At 37.3% G+C, this 19,318-nt stretch overlaps 1 protein-coding gene across 6 annotated transcripts in view; it reads left to right on the forward strand.

Moving 5' to 3' along the window:
- Window positions 1–19,318, forward strand: part of MINPP1 (multiple inositol-polyphosphate phosphatase 1) — a 71,067-nt gene that overhangs the window by 14,713 nt on the left and 37,036 nt on the right. For 4 of the 6 annotated variants that reach the window (XM_060125662.1, XM_060125660.1, XM_060125658.1 and 1 more), the window contains one exon: window positions 2,036–2,169. The exons of the other annotated variants lie outside the window; for them this stretch is intronic. In XM_060125662.1, the coding sequence (XP_059981645.1) occupies window positions 2,036–2,169 (134 nt within the window). The remainder of the gene's footprint in view (window positions 1–2,035; window positions 2,170–19,318) is intronic. 6 annotated transcript variants of the gene reach the window in all.

A 19,318-nucleotide genomic window follows, 5' to 3' on the forward strand; every position in this document is an offset into this window, starting at 1 on the left:
GAAGATCCCACATGCCATGGAGCAAGTAAGCCTCTGTGCCACAACTACTGAGCCCGCGTGCCTAGAGCCCATGTACTGCAGCAAGAGAAGCCACCACAGTGAGAAGCCCACATGCAGCAACGAAGACCCAACACAGCCAAAAATAAATAAATAAAATAAATAAATTTATTTTTAAAAAAAGTACTGCAGCACACAACTGCAGGAATTCACAAAGCAATTGACATTTACTGAACAACGTCTGTGTGCTAAGGGCATTTTTGAGGGCTTTGCACAATTCTCAGGAGGTACTAGAACTCTCAGTTTGCAGATAATGAAAGTAAGACTCAACTAAATTATGGGATGCGTCCAAGATTACAAAGCTAATAAGAGATCCAGCCTTTGAATTAGATCTGTGAAAGGCAGAAGGATCAAAACACTGAAAATAACTGACCAGAGCTTCCCCTTGCATAGATGATAGTTTTCAATTACTTCTCATGAAAATGAAGAAGGAAAATTATGTATTCCTTTGCTAGTCCGCAATCAAGATGTCAGGAGTATTGGTCTCCTCAGAGGGCTGTAAGAGAAGTATCTGTTCCAGGCCTCTCTCCTTGACTTACAGATAGCTATCTTCCTTCTCTACATATCTGTGTACAATCCTTCCCCACCATCTTGCTCTTCTCCTGCTACCAACAGCAGTTAGACAACATACACTGGGTTTTATACAAAAACCCAGTACATAAAGAGCACTCTGGCCATGATAGGTTCAGAAATGGCATAATATTGCCCCACTGAACTACAACAATAATAGTTGATGGGTCTGATCTATTGCAAGTAGCAGAGGCCAGTAAGTATTTATCATTCTTAACCTGCTCTTCTCATTTAGCAGTATGTTTTGGAGATCTTTCCATGTCAGTTCATGTAGATCTATAAATAATCTTATAGTATTCCATAGTATGTGTATATCATAGTTTATTTAAGCCTCTACCTATTAATGAAATTCAGGTATTTCCAGGAAATTTGGGGGGGGAGCTCCTTTAAGCGTTGCTACTCTAAGATATTCTTGTACATTGTCTCTTGTGTTCCTCTATGAATATTAGTTTATAAGAAACAGAATTAAACGGGCCTTAAAGATGTGTGTTTTTGTGTATTTTGCCAGTCTGTCCTTTAGAACATCTGTATTAATACACATTCCTTCTAGTACCAGTTTTCCATATCCTTGGTCTACTTTTTTTTTTTTTTTTTTTTTTTGCCGTGTTGGGTCTTTGTTTCTGTGCGAGGGCTTTCTCTAGTTGCGGCGAGCGGGGGCCGCTCTTCATCGCGGTGCGCGGGCCTCTCACTGTTGCAGCCTCTCTTGTTGCGTAGCATAGGCTCCAGACGCGCAGGCTCAGTAGTTCTGGCTCACGGGCCTAGTTGTTCTGCGGCATGTGGAATCTTCCCAGACCAGGGCTCAAACCCATGTCCCCTGCATTGGCAGGCAGATTCTCAACCACTGCGCCACCAGGGAAGCCCCCTTGGTCTGCTTTTATTACTATTTTTGCCAAACTGATACATGAACCAAAGTAACTCATTTTCTATCTGGTTTCTACCTTCCTGAAATTCTTAAAAATTCCTGATTCACTGTTGGCATCTTCTGTGCTGTAATGAATATTCTTCTATGTACATTTTTTCTTTTTTCTGTATATATCTTTGCTATCATCTTAAAATAATTTTAGAAGAAAGCGGAGGTGAGCACATGTCTTTAACCCAGTATCCTGAACTGTCATGGATGCTGGATTACTGCTTGTGAGTACTACTAACTTGCTCTTGCATGTCAGTCTCTACATTCCCATTTGGGTTTGTGTCTCAGCATAAATCTCTGTGTCATGGACCTTTAGGTTCAACCCTTAAATGCTTGAAATGGTAAGTATAAACTCTGTAAATGCTAAGATTCTACTATACTTTGTGTAGAATGGTGGTTAAACAATGTAACCTTTTCTGAAAAAATCATGATTAAATCAGAAAATCTGTTACATTAATAAAAATTAATAGTAATGATTTTTGAAATTTGTATTTTTAGGTTTTAGAATACTTAAATGATCTGAAACAATATTGGAAAAGAGGATATGGGTATACGATTAATAGTCAATCCAGCTGCACCCTGTTTCAGGATATCTTTCAGCACTTGGACAAAGCAGTTGAACAGAAACAAAGGTAAAAACTTAAAAAAATTTGTTTTTTGATGTATTGGGTTGGCCAGAAAGTTCGTTCGGGTTTTAGGATCTTATGGAGAAACCCAAGTGAACTTTTTGGCCAACCCAATATATTCTGAGTGCCCAGTTACGCTTCTGGAAAATGTTTTATAATGGGTGATTTTTAAAAATAGATTTTGCTTATGTTTTTTAAAAATAATTATACTTACAAAAGAATTAGATGACATATGTAAGTTATAAAGCATATAAACATATAAACCCTCCATTCAACCCAGGAACTGGAACATTACTAATAATTTGCATGTGTCTATTTATGTGTTCCTTAGTGACTCAATTTTCCTGCCCTCCCTTGCCCCATTTACTCCCTATCCCCTTTAACTACTATTCTGCATTTGGTGCATATCATTCCTTTGCCTCTATAAAAAGGCTTTATTATGAATGTATGTGTGCCCAAACAATATGTTTAGTTTTGCTTAGAGACATAAGCAAATGGGACTTGTTTTTTTCCCCCTCAACATTACATTTATAATATTTATCATGTTGTTGCATATACTGTAGTTCATTCATTTTTACTACAGTACCATATTCAATAATGTTCAATATTCAGTAAATAAATACCACAGTTTATATCATCTTCTCTTGTCAGTGGGCATTTGGGTAGTTTCTGTTTTTTGCTATTATAAATAGTGTAATTGTACATGGTTTCTGGTATGAATTTTTGTTTTTATTTTAAATGAGAGTTTCTCATCAAAAAGTCTCTGTTAACATTCATACTTCTCAAAGTTTAAAAAAAACCTTTTCATAATTTGAACATTTGGTAGAATATAAACCCCATTTTATTTGATAAATATGCTTCCTTGAAAGCTTATACATTCACAGTTGGAGATGAAAATCATGCTATAAACACTGAGACAGAAAGACTGAAGATGGTGTATTTAATTGGGTTGGCAGTATGAAGTTTTATATACATACAGATATAGCGAGAAATTATGTGAGTTTGTGGATATGACTTTAGTTTGTGGAATTTTCTTGAGTTTGGGAATTAGGGACCATCTGTACTAGATCTGGTTTTCTTCCCTGACTTACAATGGTTCAACTTATGATGTTTTGACTTTTTGATGGTGCAGAAATGATACACATTCAGTAGAAACTGTACTTTGAATTTTGATCTTTTCTGGGGCTAGCTATATGCAGTATGATACTCTCTTATGATGCTGGGCATTGGCAGTCAGCCGCAGCTCCCAGTCAGCCATGCGATCACGAGTGAAACACTGCTAATATACTTACGACTCTTCTATATCTATACAACCATTCTGGTCTTCACTTTGAGTACAGTGTTCAATAAATTATATGAGATATTCAACACTTTATTATAAAATAGGCTTTGTATTAGGTGATTTTGCCCAACTATAGGCAAATGTAAGCGTTTTGAGCACATTTAAGGTAGGCTAGGTTAAGTTATGATGTTTGGTAGGTTTTTGACTTATTGATGTTTTCAGTTTAATGATGGGTTTATTGAGACATAACCCCATCATAAGTGGAGGAAGATCTGTACTTAGTTTCTGCTACCAAACACTTTTTTGGGGCAAAATAGTCAAGGAAAATTCCATCTTGAGATAGGCATTGATTTCTTTCCTACTTGGTTTTATGAACTTTTTAAAACCCTTAGACTTTATGAGATAACAGATCTTTACTGTTTGTTCATTGTTTATTTGTTTGTCCCATTGTTGAATGTGAGGTAATTAAAATTGTGTCAGAAAGATTCTTAAGTAACTTTTGCAAGGTTTGCTGTTACAATTTGATACCAGATTCAAAGCTTAAGTAAGAATTTTATCATTGGTGTTTTAAAAATAAGTATTTCTGTACACTGGAAACTACAAAGCATTACAGAGAGAAATTAAAGGTAACCCAAATAAATGCAGAGAGATACTATCTTTATGGATTGGAAGCCTCAGATTGATCATCTGTAGGCTGACTGCAATCCCTATTGTAATTCCAGTAGGTCTCTTTGTAGAAATCGAGAAACTTATTCTAAAACCTATACAGAAATGCAAAGCACCCAGAAGAGCTAAAACAATTTTGAAAAAGAACAAAAAGACTTAATAAATACCTGACTTCAAAACTTATAAAACTATAGCCGTAAACAAATGGATCAATAGAATAGAATAAAGTCAACAAATAAATTCCGATATATATGGTCAGTTTTTGACAAAGATGCCATGGTAATGCATTGGAGAAAAGAATAGTCCTTTCAACAAATGGTGCTGGAACAATTGGACATCCATATGTTAAAAAATGACAGACCCTTACTTCACACTCTACACAAAAATTGATCATAAATTTAAGTATAAAATGTAGAATTAGAAGACTTCTAGAAGAAAATGTAAGATCAAGCAGCAAGGATATATTGTACAGTGTAGAGACATATAGCCATTATTTTGTAATAACTTAAACAGTATAATCTATAAAAATATTGAACCATTGTGTGATATACCTGAAACTAGTATAATTGTAAATCAATGATACTTCAATTTTAAAAAGTAAACAAAAAATATAGGATCAATGGCCTGGATATAAGAGCTAAAACAATGAAACTCTTAGAAGAAAACATAGTAGTAAATCTTCATTTACTACTCTGCCTATTTGGGATTAGGCAGAGATTTCTTAGATACAACACTAAAAGCACAGTCCATTAAAAAATTGATGAAATGGACTCCATCAAAATTTAAAAATCTTTGTGCTTCAAAAAGCACTATCTGGAAAATGAGAAGACAAGCAATAGACTTGGAGAAAATAATTGCAAAACATATATATGATTAAGGATTTGAATCCAGAATATATAAAGAAGTTATATCTCACTAGTAAGGTGACACATAACCCAGTTTTAAAAAAGGGCAAAAGATTTGAACAGATACTTTACTAAAGAAGACATATGGATGGCAAATAAGCACGTGAAAAGATACTAATAAACTATCTACTGATTATATTATTAGATATTAAAACCACTGTGAAATACCAGTAATACCCCTAAACTGGCTGTAAAATAATAGAAAAAATATATATATTGGTCTCTGCCCCAGGTTCTTGACACAGGGCTCCTGAAACCATTGTCATTTCCTGGGTGATAGGAGTGTCTTTTGTTCTAATGAGGTGACTGTATAGGCTCATGGATGGCTCCAGGATGACGACTGGTCACCAGAAAGACCAAGCCATGATTAGAAGCTTGGAATTTTCAGCCCCATCGCCGCCCCCCCGCCCCCACAATTCTCTTGAGAAGGGGAAAGGGCTGGAAGTGGAGTTAATGATCAATCTTGGCTACGAGGTTCAGGGAGCTTGTGGGTTGGTGAATGAGTAGAGGTGTGGCGAGAGTGGCTTGCCTGGAGAGGACATGGAAGCTCTGTGCCCCTTCCCACATACCTTGCCCTGCACATCTTTTCCATCTGGATGTTCATCTGTATCCTATGTCATATCCTTTTTTAGTAAACTGGTAAATGTAAATAAGTATTTCCCTGAGTTCTTGAACCACTCTAGCAAATTAAACCCGAGGAAGGGGTCATGAGAACCTTCTATCTGTAGCCATACTGGATAGAAGTTGTGGGTAACCTGGGTGACGACCTACTGCTTACAATTGGCACCTGAAGTGGGGGCCAGTCTTGTGGGACTGAGCCCTTAGCCTGTGGGATCTGATGCTGTCTCTAGGTAGATAGTGTCAGAATCGAGTTAAATTTTAGAACAGCCATCTGGTGTCACAGAAAATTGCTTAATGTGGGGGAAAAAACCCTACACATTTGGTAACCAGAAGCGTCAGAAGTATTGTGAATGTGGTGATAGTGTGAGAGTAAAGGAGAAACAGAGGAGGAAAGGACTACGTATTTTTCTTATTCACCAGCTAAAATTAAAAAAATATATATTTTACCAAGTGTTGGTGAGATGTGGAGGAACTGGAAACCTTATGCACTTTTGGTGGGAATGTAAAATTGTATAGCTGCTTTGAAAAAGTTTGACAGCTTCTTAAAAAGAATCTTCTTAGGACTTCCCTAGTGGCGCAGTGGTTAAGAATCTGCCTGCCAGTGCAGGGGACACGGGTTCGAGCCCTGGTCAGGGAAGATCCCACATGCTGTGGAGCAACTAAGCCCGTGTACCACAACTACTGAGCCTGCGCTCTAGAGCCCGCAAGCCACAACTACTGAGCCCACGTGCTGCAACAACTGAAGCCCACACACCTAGAGCCTGTGCTCTGCAACAAGAGAAGCCACCGCAATGAGAAGCCTGTGCACCGCAATGAAGAGTAGCCCCTACCCGCTGCAACTAGAGAAGGCCCGCACGTAGCAATGAAGACTCAACACAGCCAAAAATTAATTAATTAATTAATTATTTTTAAAAAAGAATTTACTAATTTAGAAAAATGGCACCTTTCCTTAGAGTTTTTTCAGGATGACCCCAAAATGCTTATGAGATGTAAGAATGAAATCAGAACATTCTCTAACACTGTATACAAAAATAACTCAAAATGCATTAAAGACCTAAATGTATGACTAGGTACTATAAAACTCCTAGAGGACAACATAGGCAGAACACTCTATGACATAAATTGTAGCAATAATTTTTTGATCCATCTCCTAAAAAGGAAATAAAAGCAGACATAAACAAATGGAACCTAATTAAACTTAAAAACTTTTGCACAGCAAAGGAAACCATCAACAAAACGAAAAGACAATCTACTAAATGGGAGTAAATATTGGCAAATGATATGACTGACAAGGGGTTAATATCTAAAATATATAAACAGCTCATACAATCCAATATCTGAAAAACAGGCAACCAAATCAAAAAACAGGCAGAAGACCAGAATAGACATTTTTCCAAAGAAGACATACAGATGGCTGACAGGCATATGAAAAGATGCTCAGCATCACTAATTATTAGAGAAATGCAAATCAAAACAACAATGGATATCACCTCACACTGGTCAGAATGGCTAACATCAAAAAGTCTGCAAATAGGGGCTTCCCTGGTGGCGCAGTGGTTGAGAGTCCGCCTGCCGATGCAGGGGACACGGGTTCGTGCCCCGGTCCGGGAAGATCCCACATGCCGCAGAGCGGCTGGGCCCGTGAGCCATGGCTGCTGAGCCTGCGCATCCGGAGCCTGTGCTCTGCAACGGGAGAGGCCACAACAGTGAGAGGCCCGCGTATCGCAAAAAAAAAAAGTCTGCAAATAACAAATATTGGTGAGGATGTGGAGAAAAGGGAACTCTTGTGCACTGTTGGTGGGAGCATAATTTGGTGCAACCACTATGGAAAACAGTATGGAGGTTCCTTAAAAAACTAAAAATAGAACAACCATATGACCCAGCAATTCCACTTCTGGGTATGTATCTGGAAAAAGTGAAAACACTAATTCAAAAAGATACATGCCCCCAAATGATCATAGCAGCAGTATTTACAATAGCCAAGATATGAAAGCAACCCAAGTGTCCATCAACATACAAATGGATAAAGAAGATGCAGTGTATATGAGTAAATACAATGGAATATTACTCAGCCATAAAAAAAGAAAGAAAGTTTGCCGTTTGCAACATGGATGGACCTGGAGGGTATTATGTTTAGTGAAATAAGTCAGACAGAGAAGGGCAAATACTGTATGATATCACTTATATTTAGAGTCTAAAAGATAAACAAATGTATATAGCAAAACAAAGTCTCACAGATACAGAAAACAAACTAGTTGTTACCAGTGAGGGGAGGGAAGTAGGGCAGGGCACAATAAGGGTATGCGCTTAAGACATAAAAACTACTGGACTTTCCTGGTGCACAGTGATTAAGAATCCGCCTGCCACTGCAGGGGACGCGGGTTCGATCCCTGGTCCAGGAAAATCCCACGTGCTGCAGAGCAACTAAGCCCGTGAGCCACAACTACTGAGCCTGCGCTCTAGAGCCCACGAGCCATAACTACTGAGCCCGCGTGCCACAACTACTGAAGCCTATGCGTCTAGAGCCTGTGCTCCGCAAAAGAGAAGCCACTGCAATGAGAAGCCTGCGCACCGCAAAGAAGAATAGCTCCCGCTCACTGCAACTAGAGAAAGCCCACGCACAGCAATGAAGACCCAAAGCAGCCCAAAATAAATAAATTTTTAAAAAAGACATATAAACTACTATATATAAAATAGATAAGTAAATAAGATATATATTGTACAGTGCAGGGAATTATGGCCATTATTTTGTAATAACTTTTAATGGAGTATAATCTATGAAAATAATGAATCACTATGCTATACACCTGAAACTAACATAATGTTGTAAATCAACTATACTTCAATTAATTGACATGGACAGATGAATGGATAAAGATGTGGTATATATACACAATAGAATATTACTCAACTGTAAAAAAGAATGACATAATGCCATTTGCAACAACATGGATGGACCTAGAGATCATCATATTAAGTGAAGTAAGCCAGACAGAGAAAGACAAATATGATATCGCTTATATGTGGAATCTTAAAAAAAAATGATACAAATGAACTTACATACAAAACAGAAATAGACCCACAGACATAGAAAACAAACTATGGTTACCAAAGGGGAAAGGAGTGGGGAATAAGTTAGGAGTCTGGGATTAACATATACACATTACTATACATAAAATAGATAATCTACTATATAGCACAGGGAGCTATACTCAGTATTTTGTAATAACGTATAAGGGAAAAGAATCTGAAAAAGATTATGACTGAATCACTTTGCTGTATACCTGAAACTAACACAACATTGTAAATCAACTCTACAGTACTTCAATTTCAAAAAATTAAAAACAAAACAAAACAAAAAAACCCCATGCCAATGAGCAGTCATTCCTCATTTACCCCAGCCCTCTCAGCACTAGGCAAGCACTAATCTACTTTCTGCGTCTGGATTTGCCTTTTCTGGACATTTCATATAAATAGAATCGTATAATATGTGGTTCTTTGTGACTGGCTTCTTTGATTTAGCATAGTGTTTTCAAGGTTCATCCATGTTGTAGCATGTATCAGTATTTCATTCTTTTTTTATGGCTGAATAATGTTTCATTGTATGAATATACCATATTTTGTTTATTTGTTCATTAGTTGATGGACATTAGAGATATATTCACTTTTTCGTTGTTGTGAGTAATGCTACTGTGAACATTTGTATTCATATTTTTGTGGGGACTTATTTTTATTTTGCTTCGGTATATACCTAGGAATGCAGTTTCTAGGGGGTCAGCAATTTTGACTATCAGGGATTGCTAAAGAATATTAAAACTGTAGATGTGTATACAGTCCCTGACATGCAGTGGTTCCTGGATGTGATCTGAAGATGAAGCATTCCAAGCTGAGGTTCGTCCATTTATAGTAATCTAGATTACCTGCTAGGAAGTTTTGTTTTGTTTTTATCCTAACAGTTTTAGTTTATTTTCTTATAATTTGCTTATCTTACCCACAAGTGAAGTACAGAGGGAAAAAAATGCAACAAACTGAGTACTCCATTATGTTAGGTAATAGCTGACTGTGTTTTTAAATACTTAGAAGCTAATGAGACTAATTTTCATGGGTGGCTTGTTGAATGAGATGCAGTAATATAGAGGCAATGTGATGTAGTGGGCAGATGCTTGGGTTTGGTTTGAGTCCTGATTCTGCTTTATTGATGCTGCAGATTCCCCACTTCTGCAAAGGCGAATATCTCTCCTGATTCACAGGGTTGTTGTGATAATCAAATGAGGTAGTGTCTATTAAAGCACTTAGTATAATGCAGTATACAAAGGTGGTATTATTATCGTATACGAGAGTTCTCTGGTCAAAACATGTCCTTAATGTCTTTGTCGGACATTCACACACCTCCCCTCCCTCTGCTGCTGTGATTATTCAAATATTGGAAACAGGTATTTTGTAGTACTTAGTCTCTTCAAATTTTCATGGTCTTGAGCTCATTTCTTAAACTAATTCCCTTTTCATCAGCAAGATGGAGAAAATTTTTACTTGTTTTGGAGGACTACTCCTGAATTTTTACTCCTTTTGGAGGACTGCTCCTTTATTTGTGAATTGAAAAGAAGATTCATTCAACAATATTTTAAACATCTACTGTGATACATGTCAGGCAGTGTCTTAGGAGCTGGATATAGTGATGAGTAAGACAAAGTCATTGCACTTGTGACTCTTACAATTGAGAGAAGATAGAAATGTATATAAAAGCCATGGGCCATGGTATAATTATTCATGTAAGTTTGTAAAACAGTATAAAAAGTTAAAGGAAGGAGAGTTTGACCTTGTAAGTCAGGAAATGATTTTGGCCACTGCCTCCTGTTCTAACTGAGGAAGGAGAGTTAGCACTGATTGTGAAGAAACTGGCAGGTGCTTTTCAGAGACTGGTTTTCTCTATACTAAAAGACTGATTAGGGTTTTTAAAAAATATGCATTTAGCCGAATCAAGATGAAATCTTAAATAAGTAGAGGGAAGAAAGTGAGTTTAGAGACTTCTGTCAGATTTCTTTCCAAAAAACAGATTGACACTATCCAATTCTATGAGCAGTGCCAAAATTAAGGGTACTTCTCAAGAAAACCAGTATATGCTCAGCAAAGAGAGAATAATAGGTTACAAAAAACAAAAAGCTAATAGACTTTTTTAGAGCAGTTTTAGGTTCACAACGAAAATGGGTAGCAATTAAAGAGTTCCCTCGGGCTTCCCTGGTGGCGCAGTGGTTGAGAGTCCGCCTGCCGATGCAGCGGACACGGGTTCGTGCCCCGGTCCGGGAGGATCCCACATGCCGCGGAGCGGCTGGGCCCGTGAGCCATGGCCGCTGAGCCTGCGCGTCCGGAGCCTGTGCTTCGCAACGGGAGAGGCCACAACAGTGAGAGGCCCGCGTACCGCCAAAAAAAAAAAAAAAAAAAAAAAGAGTTCCCTCACACTACCCCCTCTCCCACATACACAGACTTCCCGCTGCTAATATCACACACCAGTGTGGTATAATAATAATGTTTTAACAGAATATTTTATCTTTGTACTTTTTATGATCTGTTCTATCAAAACAATGAACCTTTTTTCTTCGTGACTTTTAAAGTTCTTTTTTGAATTTGTGTTGAGTTTATACCAAGTGTGTTTATATATGTATATGTATACATATATACAAAAGCAATATTTTGTCATTAATATTATCTGAGGAAATGTCTTTCACTTAATTCTAGAGTTCCCAGACTACTGTTTGCTATCTCCATCCCTCCTCCACCCCACTTTGAGATGATACTGTGTACACAGGTTATTCTCTTTTTTTGTTATCTTTTTATATTAACATTAAATCAAAGATATTCTTCAATGTTTCTGAATATTTTTCAACATAATTTTTATAGCATGTTTTACTTCACAGAAAAATTGGAGATTGCAAATGATGTTAATTGACAAGTGTCAACATTTTGGTTAAATATAACCAGTCCTCCAAATGCATAGTCCTTGGCTCTTATTAGGATCTTGACTTTATTTTCCTTCTTAAACCATCACTACAGTGATGGGATTAAAGTTAAAACCAGTAATTTTACTATTTAAGCAAATTTAAACAGTTATTGCTGTTTAAGCAGCTGTGATGAGAAAAGCAGATTGAATTTACTGAATAAATGAGATATATCTGGATTTTATTCTACTTTCCCATTCCCCATTACCTCTGTTAGTATATTTTTATTTTTATTTTTTAACTGGGGGGATTCAGTAAGTCACTTCCTTACTTTTTCAAAGTAAGTTTTATATTCTGGACTATGTATTAATTACCTCATGAGATCTTCCATTTTGTCAGGGGTACTCTCAGATACCAGAAGTAATTGCTGTAAATATATGTTATGGTCATTAAATAACTCTCATTAGCCTTTATCTACCTTTTCATTGACTCTCAAATCTTTGATGTTTTTATATTTCACAGTTGAATAAGAGTATGGCTTTTTAAGTTGTGTAGTTCCACATTTTAACATAAGATGGCAGCATTGAAATAAAAGTATAGTGGCACCAAGAGATTACTTAGCCCATTGTAACCAATGAGCTTTGTCTTTTAAAGTTCTTAGGAATGTATACAGATTCTAAGTTCTCAGAATATATTCTTGCTTGTCTTTTTGCTAACTTTCCGAAGTCAGTGTTCCATAGAGTTTAACTAGGTACCAGGATAGTGCTAGTTGTTGAAAGATACTGGCTAAATATGGTAAAAGCCAGCACGGCCTGGCTATGCTTTGAATTCAGATTCAAGTGTCCACTGGTCTTCTGGAAAGACATGTTTTGACTCTCAGTAGACTGTAGATCTGTGATGTCTAGAACTTTATTTCCCTGCTCTGTCCTCAGTGTCTAGAACAAGCCTGCCATGCAGTTGGTGCTTAGTATGTACCGAAGGAATATCTACAGTCCTTGTTTATCCTCCCAGGCATCCAAGCCACAAACCTATGCAGCATTCTTGACTCTATCTCCCTCACCTTCTACATCTACTCACCATATTGTGGGGTTTGTTTTTTTTTTCTTCCAGTTTTATATCAAGTCCTTTGACTTTTCTTCATCCCCACTGCTACCATCTCAATTCAGGCTAATATCTTCTCTCTGTTAGATTTTAGCAATTGCCTCCTAAGTGAGTGCTTCCCTGATTTTAGTTTTACTTCTACTCCAATGCAGCTTATGATGCAGGCAATAGAGGGTATATACGAAGTTGAATACATTTAAATTATTGTCTCAAGGAACTCATATCCTAGTTTGGAGGATATCTATATGACAGCACTAAAACAGGTAAAAAGAAATACTGAAGGAGAATTGATTTGAACTGTTGGGGTTTGGCAAAGGCTTTATGGGAGGAGGAGTTTTTGAGGTTGGTCATTGAAGATTTCTTTCACAGACCTCAGCATACCAACTCTTAATACTTGTTTTGATTTTTTAAAACTTTATTGAAGTATAACTGATGTGAAATAAACAACACATATTTGAAGTATACAATTTGATGAGTTTTTACATATTTATACACCCATGAAACGATCACCATAATAAGATAATGAACTATCCATCGCATACAGAAATTTTTTTGTGACTCTTTCTAATGTACTTCCCACCCCCCATTCCCAGGCAGACCACTGATCTGCTTTCTGTCACTATAGATTAACTTGTATTTTCTAGAATTTTATATAATGGAACCATATAGTATGTATATGCACATTTTTTTTGGTTTGGCTTCTTTCCCTCAGCATAATGGTTATAAGATTAATGTGGGTATCAGTCATTCATTCCTTTTTATTTAGCATTTTACTTAGTATTCCATTATATGGATACTACACAGTTTGTTTATCCATTCTCTTTATGATGGACATTTGGGTGTTTACAGTTTGAGGCTATTACAAATAAAGCTGCTGTGAACATTTGTGGTCTTCGTATGAACATATGCTTTCATTTCTTTCGGGTAATTTATACCTGGAGATGGACTAGCTGAGTCATATTTAGGTGTATGTTTAACTTTTTGAGAAACTGCCAAACTCTCCCCACCAGTGTGTGAGTTACAGTTGTTCTACATCCTGGCCAACACTTGGTATAGTAGGTATTTTTAATTTTAGCCATTCTCATGGGTGTGTTGGAGCACCTCATTGTGGTTTTAGTTTGCATTTCCCTAAAAACTAGTGTTGGAGGACAGAGGGAATGAAAAGTGCCCACCAAACTGATAAGGCATCTTGAAACGAAAACAAAAGTTGGGCAGCTCCATGTAATCAATGGATCCGTTATTATAGGGTAACTTACGCACATGGTGGGATCAGGGTCAGGCGGACAGTGATCTGGAAGCATTCACAACTGTACTCTGCACCGCCAAGGGGGCATCGGGACAGTTTTATAGTTAACTTAGGGTATGGGGGTGGGAACTTGGAAATAGGATGTGCATTCCTAAGTCAGGATTCACGAATGGGTAATGAGTCTCCTGGGCACTGGGAATACGTCAGTGAAGGTTTTTATTGTTTGGGGACGAACAGAGCATTGAGGCCACCTGGTCCTGATGATTGTTAAACAGTATCTATTAACTACAAAGCCCTTGATGACAGAGTAGTGATTCGCTGCTACACAGTACAGTTCTGGGCAGGGTCAGTGGAAGGAGAAACTCTAAGGGCTCAAGATGGTATCAGTTATGCTAACAGCCATACAACTAGTGATATTGAGCATCTTTTTGTGTGCTTATTTACCATCCATATGTTTACTATGGTGAAGTGTCTGTTCAAATCTTTTGCCATTTATTAACTGGGTTGTTTATCATTTTTACTGTTGTTGTAAGAGTTCCTTAAGTATATTCTAGATACAAATTCTTTCTCAGATTTATGCTTTACAAATACATTCTCCTAGTCTGTGGTTTACCTTTTTTGTGTTTATAATAATGTTTTTTATGGGCTAATTTTGGCCCACTATTGAGGCAATTCCTCCTGAGCATCTATTTGGCACCCTGTATATTTTGAGGTTTTCCTAGTCTGGCTTGTGTGAACACAAACTATTCCTGGCCTTGTGTTAGCTTTGGGCATTTTTTTCGCCTCCTTCTTTTTAACACTTTTTGTCTGGGTTTGGATAGTTTTCTCACAGACATGAGCTGATCAGTACTAGCTGAAAACTTGAGGGGAGTCCCTGTAGATCTCTCTTCTGTGGTACTCTAGCCTGTGTATTCTAGCCAGCTTGGCCTCCCTAAATTTTCAGTTCTGTCTCATCTGCTCAGGAAGACTGCCATGCTCTGTTTGGGTTCCCCTGCCCTGTGCTGCAGCCTGGAAGCTCTGGGCAGTTAAGATGGGACAGCTGTTGGGATTCACCTCATTTGCCTTGCCTCGCTCTTATTCTCACTATTGTCGAACGTCTCAAAATTGCTGTTTCATGTATTTTGTTTGGCTATATAGTAGTTTAAGGCAGGAAGGTAAATCCAGTCCCTGTTACTCCATCTTGGCTGGAAGCAGAAGTTATTTCTATGTATTTTTGCTTGAGATAAAATTTTATGCTTGAGTCATTTCATTCTATATTTGTGTTAAACTGTCAAACCTGATGCTTCTCCATATGCCTCATTGGAGCTGATGCTTCAATCAGATGTAAAAGAAGACTTCAAAAAAATTTTTTTTTCCTCCTAATTTTCTTCCCAAAGCATCTCATATCTCTGGCAGTTCATGTTGCTTATTTGTGCACTTACATAAGTATGGGAATTTTATGAGTTGTCTAAAGCTCTATTTGATATTCCTGGATCATGTTTAAAAATACACTTTGTGTAACATTAGTTGAGTGTGAAACATGAATTAAGAGCTTAGAAAAATCTAAGCTGAGTACATTTAGGGAAAAACATGCAATTATCAGTTGTTTTTCTAGTTGAGCTTTTTGGAGGGTGTTTTACTTACTTTGAACACATGCATAGTCATCAAACCTCAGTTAACAACATAATTTTAGACTTCAAATTAAATTTGCTTTTTAATGGAAGATTTGATAAAATCTCCTTACCAACTTATATAAGTAAAAAGAGGACTGTAATTTAGAGAACTGCATTCTTATCTTGCTAGATAACATTAGGTAATTCACCTCTCTTTTCCTTATTTCTAAAATGAGCAAATCTTGACCAGATCTCAACCCTAAAATATTAGAATTCCAACTGTGTATTTCTACATATATTTCATATAGGTTATTTGTTTTCTTATATTTGTATTAGTAGTTTACATTTTCTAGGGTTGTTAAAATTTTTTAAAGCTAAAATGAACCTCTGTAAAAGTGGTTTTGTCAGTTTTTGGAAAATGTGACATTTCAGTTTTAATGCATTTTTATCAGAGGGAGAGGGCAGAGTTAAAGGTTTATGCCATGGCATTTTATTCCTTGTTTTTTGGGAGACTGTTGTGCTACGAGTTCTAAAGAATATCATTACAAGTCAGAGATATAGTTAATATGAGAAGTGTGACTAATAGAAGTCTATGTTTGTTGAAGGATTAGAGTATGCAGCCAAGATATAGAGAATAGGAACAGCATGATTTAAGAAAAATAGGAATGTTCAAAGCAAATTATAGAATATCTGAATTTTTCTTAATTTGTTAAGTGGTTAAAGGTAAAAACCTAGTTCTGGGTGTCATGGCATCTTGAACCTCACAACTCTGTTTATTGAATGGCCATATGATACAAAGAAAGCTATTTACATGGGACCATAGGTAGAATGGAATGTAGCAGTCTTCATGCGCTCAGCAATTTTCTGGCAAAACTATGTGCAGTGGCCTTATATTAGGAACTGAGTAAACTGAGAAGTGATTTTTTTTCACATTCTTTCCCTTTTTGTCCTCCCATACATTATGTTCTCTTGTTCTCTCTGGTCTTTCTAACCCCCCAGCCCCCAGACAGACAGACAGACACACACACACACACACACACACACACACACACACACACACACACTTCTGTACTCCCTCATTCAGACATATGCACACACACTTACCTAGTGGCTGTTGTCAGTATTTTGGGCTTAATCATAAACCAACTTTGCTTTGAAGAAGCTTGGGAATAAAACCCAGAAAAATTCCCATGCCATCCTCGGAACTTGGGTATATTTAAGGAGAAGCTGGGGATTTGGTTCTTTCAAACAGCAGTTGTGCCTGTACTAAGTGAAGTAAATCAGTTCCTAGCAGGTGACTTAGAACACTTCTAAGATGCACTCTCCATTATGAGACAAAGCAAAGAGTGTTGTGTTCCTGAGATGGAACCCACTACCTTCACAAGAATTACTGATTTACTTTACAGAAACCTGGCACATACCTTTAATGGCTTCTGATGAAAGCTGGACCATAAATAAATACTTTTGTATATTTGTTTTGACATCTTTAGAGTTACAAAAATAACCCCACATTTAAAAATCACTGCTATATGTGCACACACAGAAACTCCACAACTCTTTAGCCTCCACTAATTGAAGGTATCCAAGTCCCCATTTTTGGGTGTTTGGAAGTAATTTAGAATAGAAACACAGTATGTTTTTACATGTAACATGTGTGCTGCTTAACTTTGTCAAAGAAAACTGAGATGTGAGTAAGTCATTTATAGCAGGGCAAACAGGTAGAAGCATGAGCAGCTATTTAAGAGGGACTATTTTAACTCTTTGGAAGGAAAAATGTGCTTTTTTGGTCACATATATTCCCATGTAGTAGTTTTTTTGTTGTTGCTTAATTAATAAACTTTATTTCCTAGAGCAGTTTTAGGTTTACAGCAAAATTGAGCAGCAAGTACAGAGTTTTCTCATAAACTCCCTACCACGTGCCCCCCAACCTCCCTTACTATTGACATCTCACACCACAGTGGTACATTTGTTATAATTGATGACCCTACATTAGCACATCATTATCACCAAAGTCCATAGTTTCCATTAGGGTTCACTGTTGGTGTTTTACGTCTTCTGGGTTTGGACAAATGTATAATGACACGTATCTGCCATTGTAGTATTGTATGGAATAATTTCACTGCCCTAAAAATCCTCTGTGCTTTGCCTGTTTATCCCTCCCTTCTCACCAACCCCTGGCAACCACTGATCTTTTTACTACCTTCATAGTTTTGCCTTTTGCAGAATGTCATATAGTTGGAATCATACAATATGTAGCCTTTTCAGATTAGCTTCTTTTACTTAGTAATATGCATTTATGTTCCCTCCGTATCTTTTCATGCTCTGATAGTGCATTTCTTTTTAGTGCTGAATATTATTCCATTGACTGGATGTACCACAGTTAATTTACTCATTTACCTACTAAAGGACATCTTGGTTGCTTCCAAGTTTTGATAATTATGAATAAAACTGCTATAAAGATCGATGTTCAGGTTTTTGTGTGGACATACGTTTTTAATTCATTTGCATGAATACTAAGCATTGCAGTTGCTGGATCACATGATAAGAATATGGTTTTTTTGTAAGAAACTTCCACAGTGGCTGTATCATTTTGCATTCCCACCAAGAATGACTGAGAGTTCCTGTTGCCAGCACTTGGTGTTGTCAGTGTTCTGGATTTGGGCCTTTCCAATAGGTGTGTAGTGGTATCTCATTGTTTTAATTTTTAATTGCCTAATGACATATGAGCACCTTTTCATATGCTTAGTTTGCATCCGTATATCTTCTTTTCTGAGGTGTCTATTCAGATCTTTTGTCCATTTTTTAGTTGGATTGTTTTCTTATTGTTGAATCTTAAAGAGCTCTTTGTATATTTTAGATAACAGTCTTTTATCAGATGTGTCTTTTATAAATATTTTCTGTCAGTCTGTGACTTGTCTTCTCATTCTCTTGACGTTGACTTAAGTAGAGCATACGCTTTTAATTTTAAGGAAGTCCAGTTTATCAATTATTTCTTTCATGGATTGTGCCTTTGGTGTTGTATCTGAAAAGTTATTGCCATCCCCAAGGTCATCTAGGTTTTCTCTGATGTTATATCTTCTACGAGTTTTACACTTAAGCCTCTGATCCTTTTTGAGTTAATTTTTGTGAAGGGTGTTAGGTCTGTGACTAGATGTTTTTTGTTTGTTTTTTTTTTTTTGCATGTGGATCTCTAGTGTTACAGCACCATTTATTGAAATGACTGTCTTTGATCCATTGTATTGCCTTTGTTCCTTTGTCAAAGATCAGTTGACTTTATTTACAGGGGCCTATTTCTGGGCTCTCTCTTCTGTTCCATTGATTTGTCTATTTCACTAATACCACACTATCTTCGTAACTGTAGCTTTATAGTAAGTCATGAAGTCGAGTAGTATCAGTCCTCCAACTTTGTTCTTCTCCTTCAATATTGAGTGTTGGCTATTCTGTGTCTTTTGCCTCTCCGTATAAACTTTAGAATATATCCACAAAAATAACTTGCTGGGATTTTTTTTTTTTTTTTTTTTTTTTTTTGTACGCGGGCCTCTCGCTGTTGTGGCCTTTCCTGTTGGCGGAGCACAGGCTCCGGACGCACAGGCTCAGCGGCCATGGCTCACGGGCCCAGCCGCTCCGCGGCATGTGGGATCTTCCCGGACCGGGGCACGAACCCATGTCCCTTGCATCGGCAGGCGGACTCTCAACCACTGCGCCACCAGGGAAGCCCAACTTGCTGGGATTTTGATTGGAATTGTGTTGACTCCATAGATCAAGTTAGGGAAAACTGACATTTTGACAGTATTGAGCCTTCCTATCTG

The sequence above is a fragment of the Lagenorhynchus albirostris genome, chromosome 16 (assembly GCF_949774975.1).
Source record: "Lagenorhynchus albirostris chromosome 16, mLagAlb1.1, whole genome shotgun sequence".
In the NCBI taxonomy this organism is placed as follows: Eukaryota; Metazoa; Chordata; class Mammalia; order Artiodactyla; family Delphinidae; genus Lagenorhynchus; species Lagenorhynchus albirostris.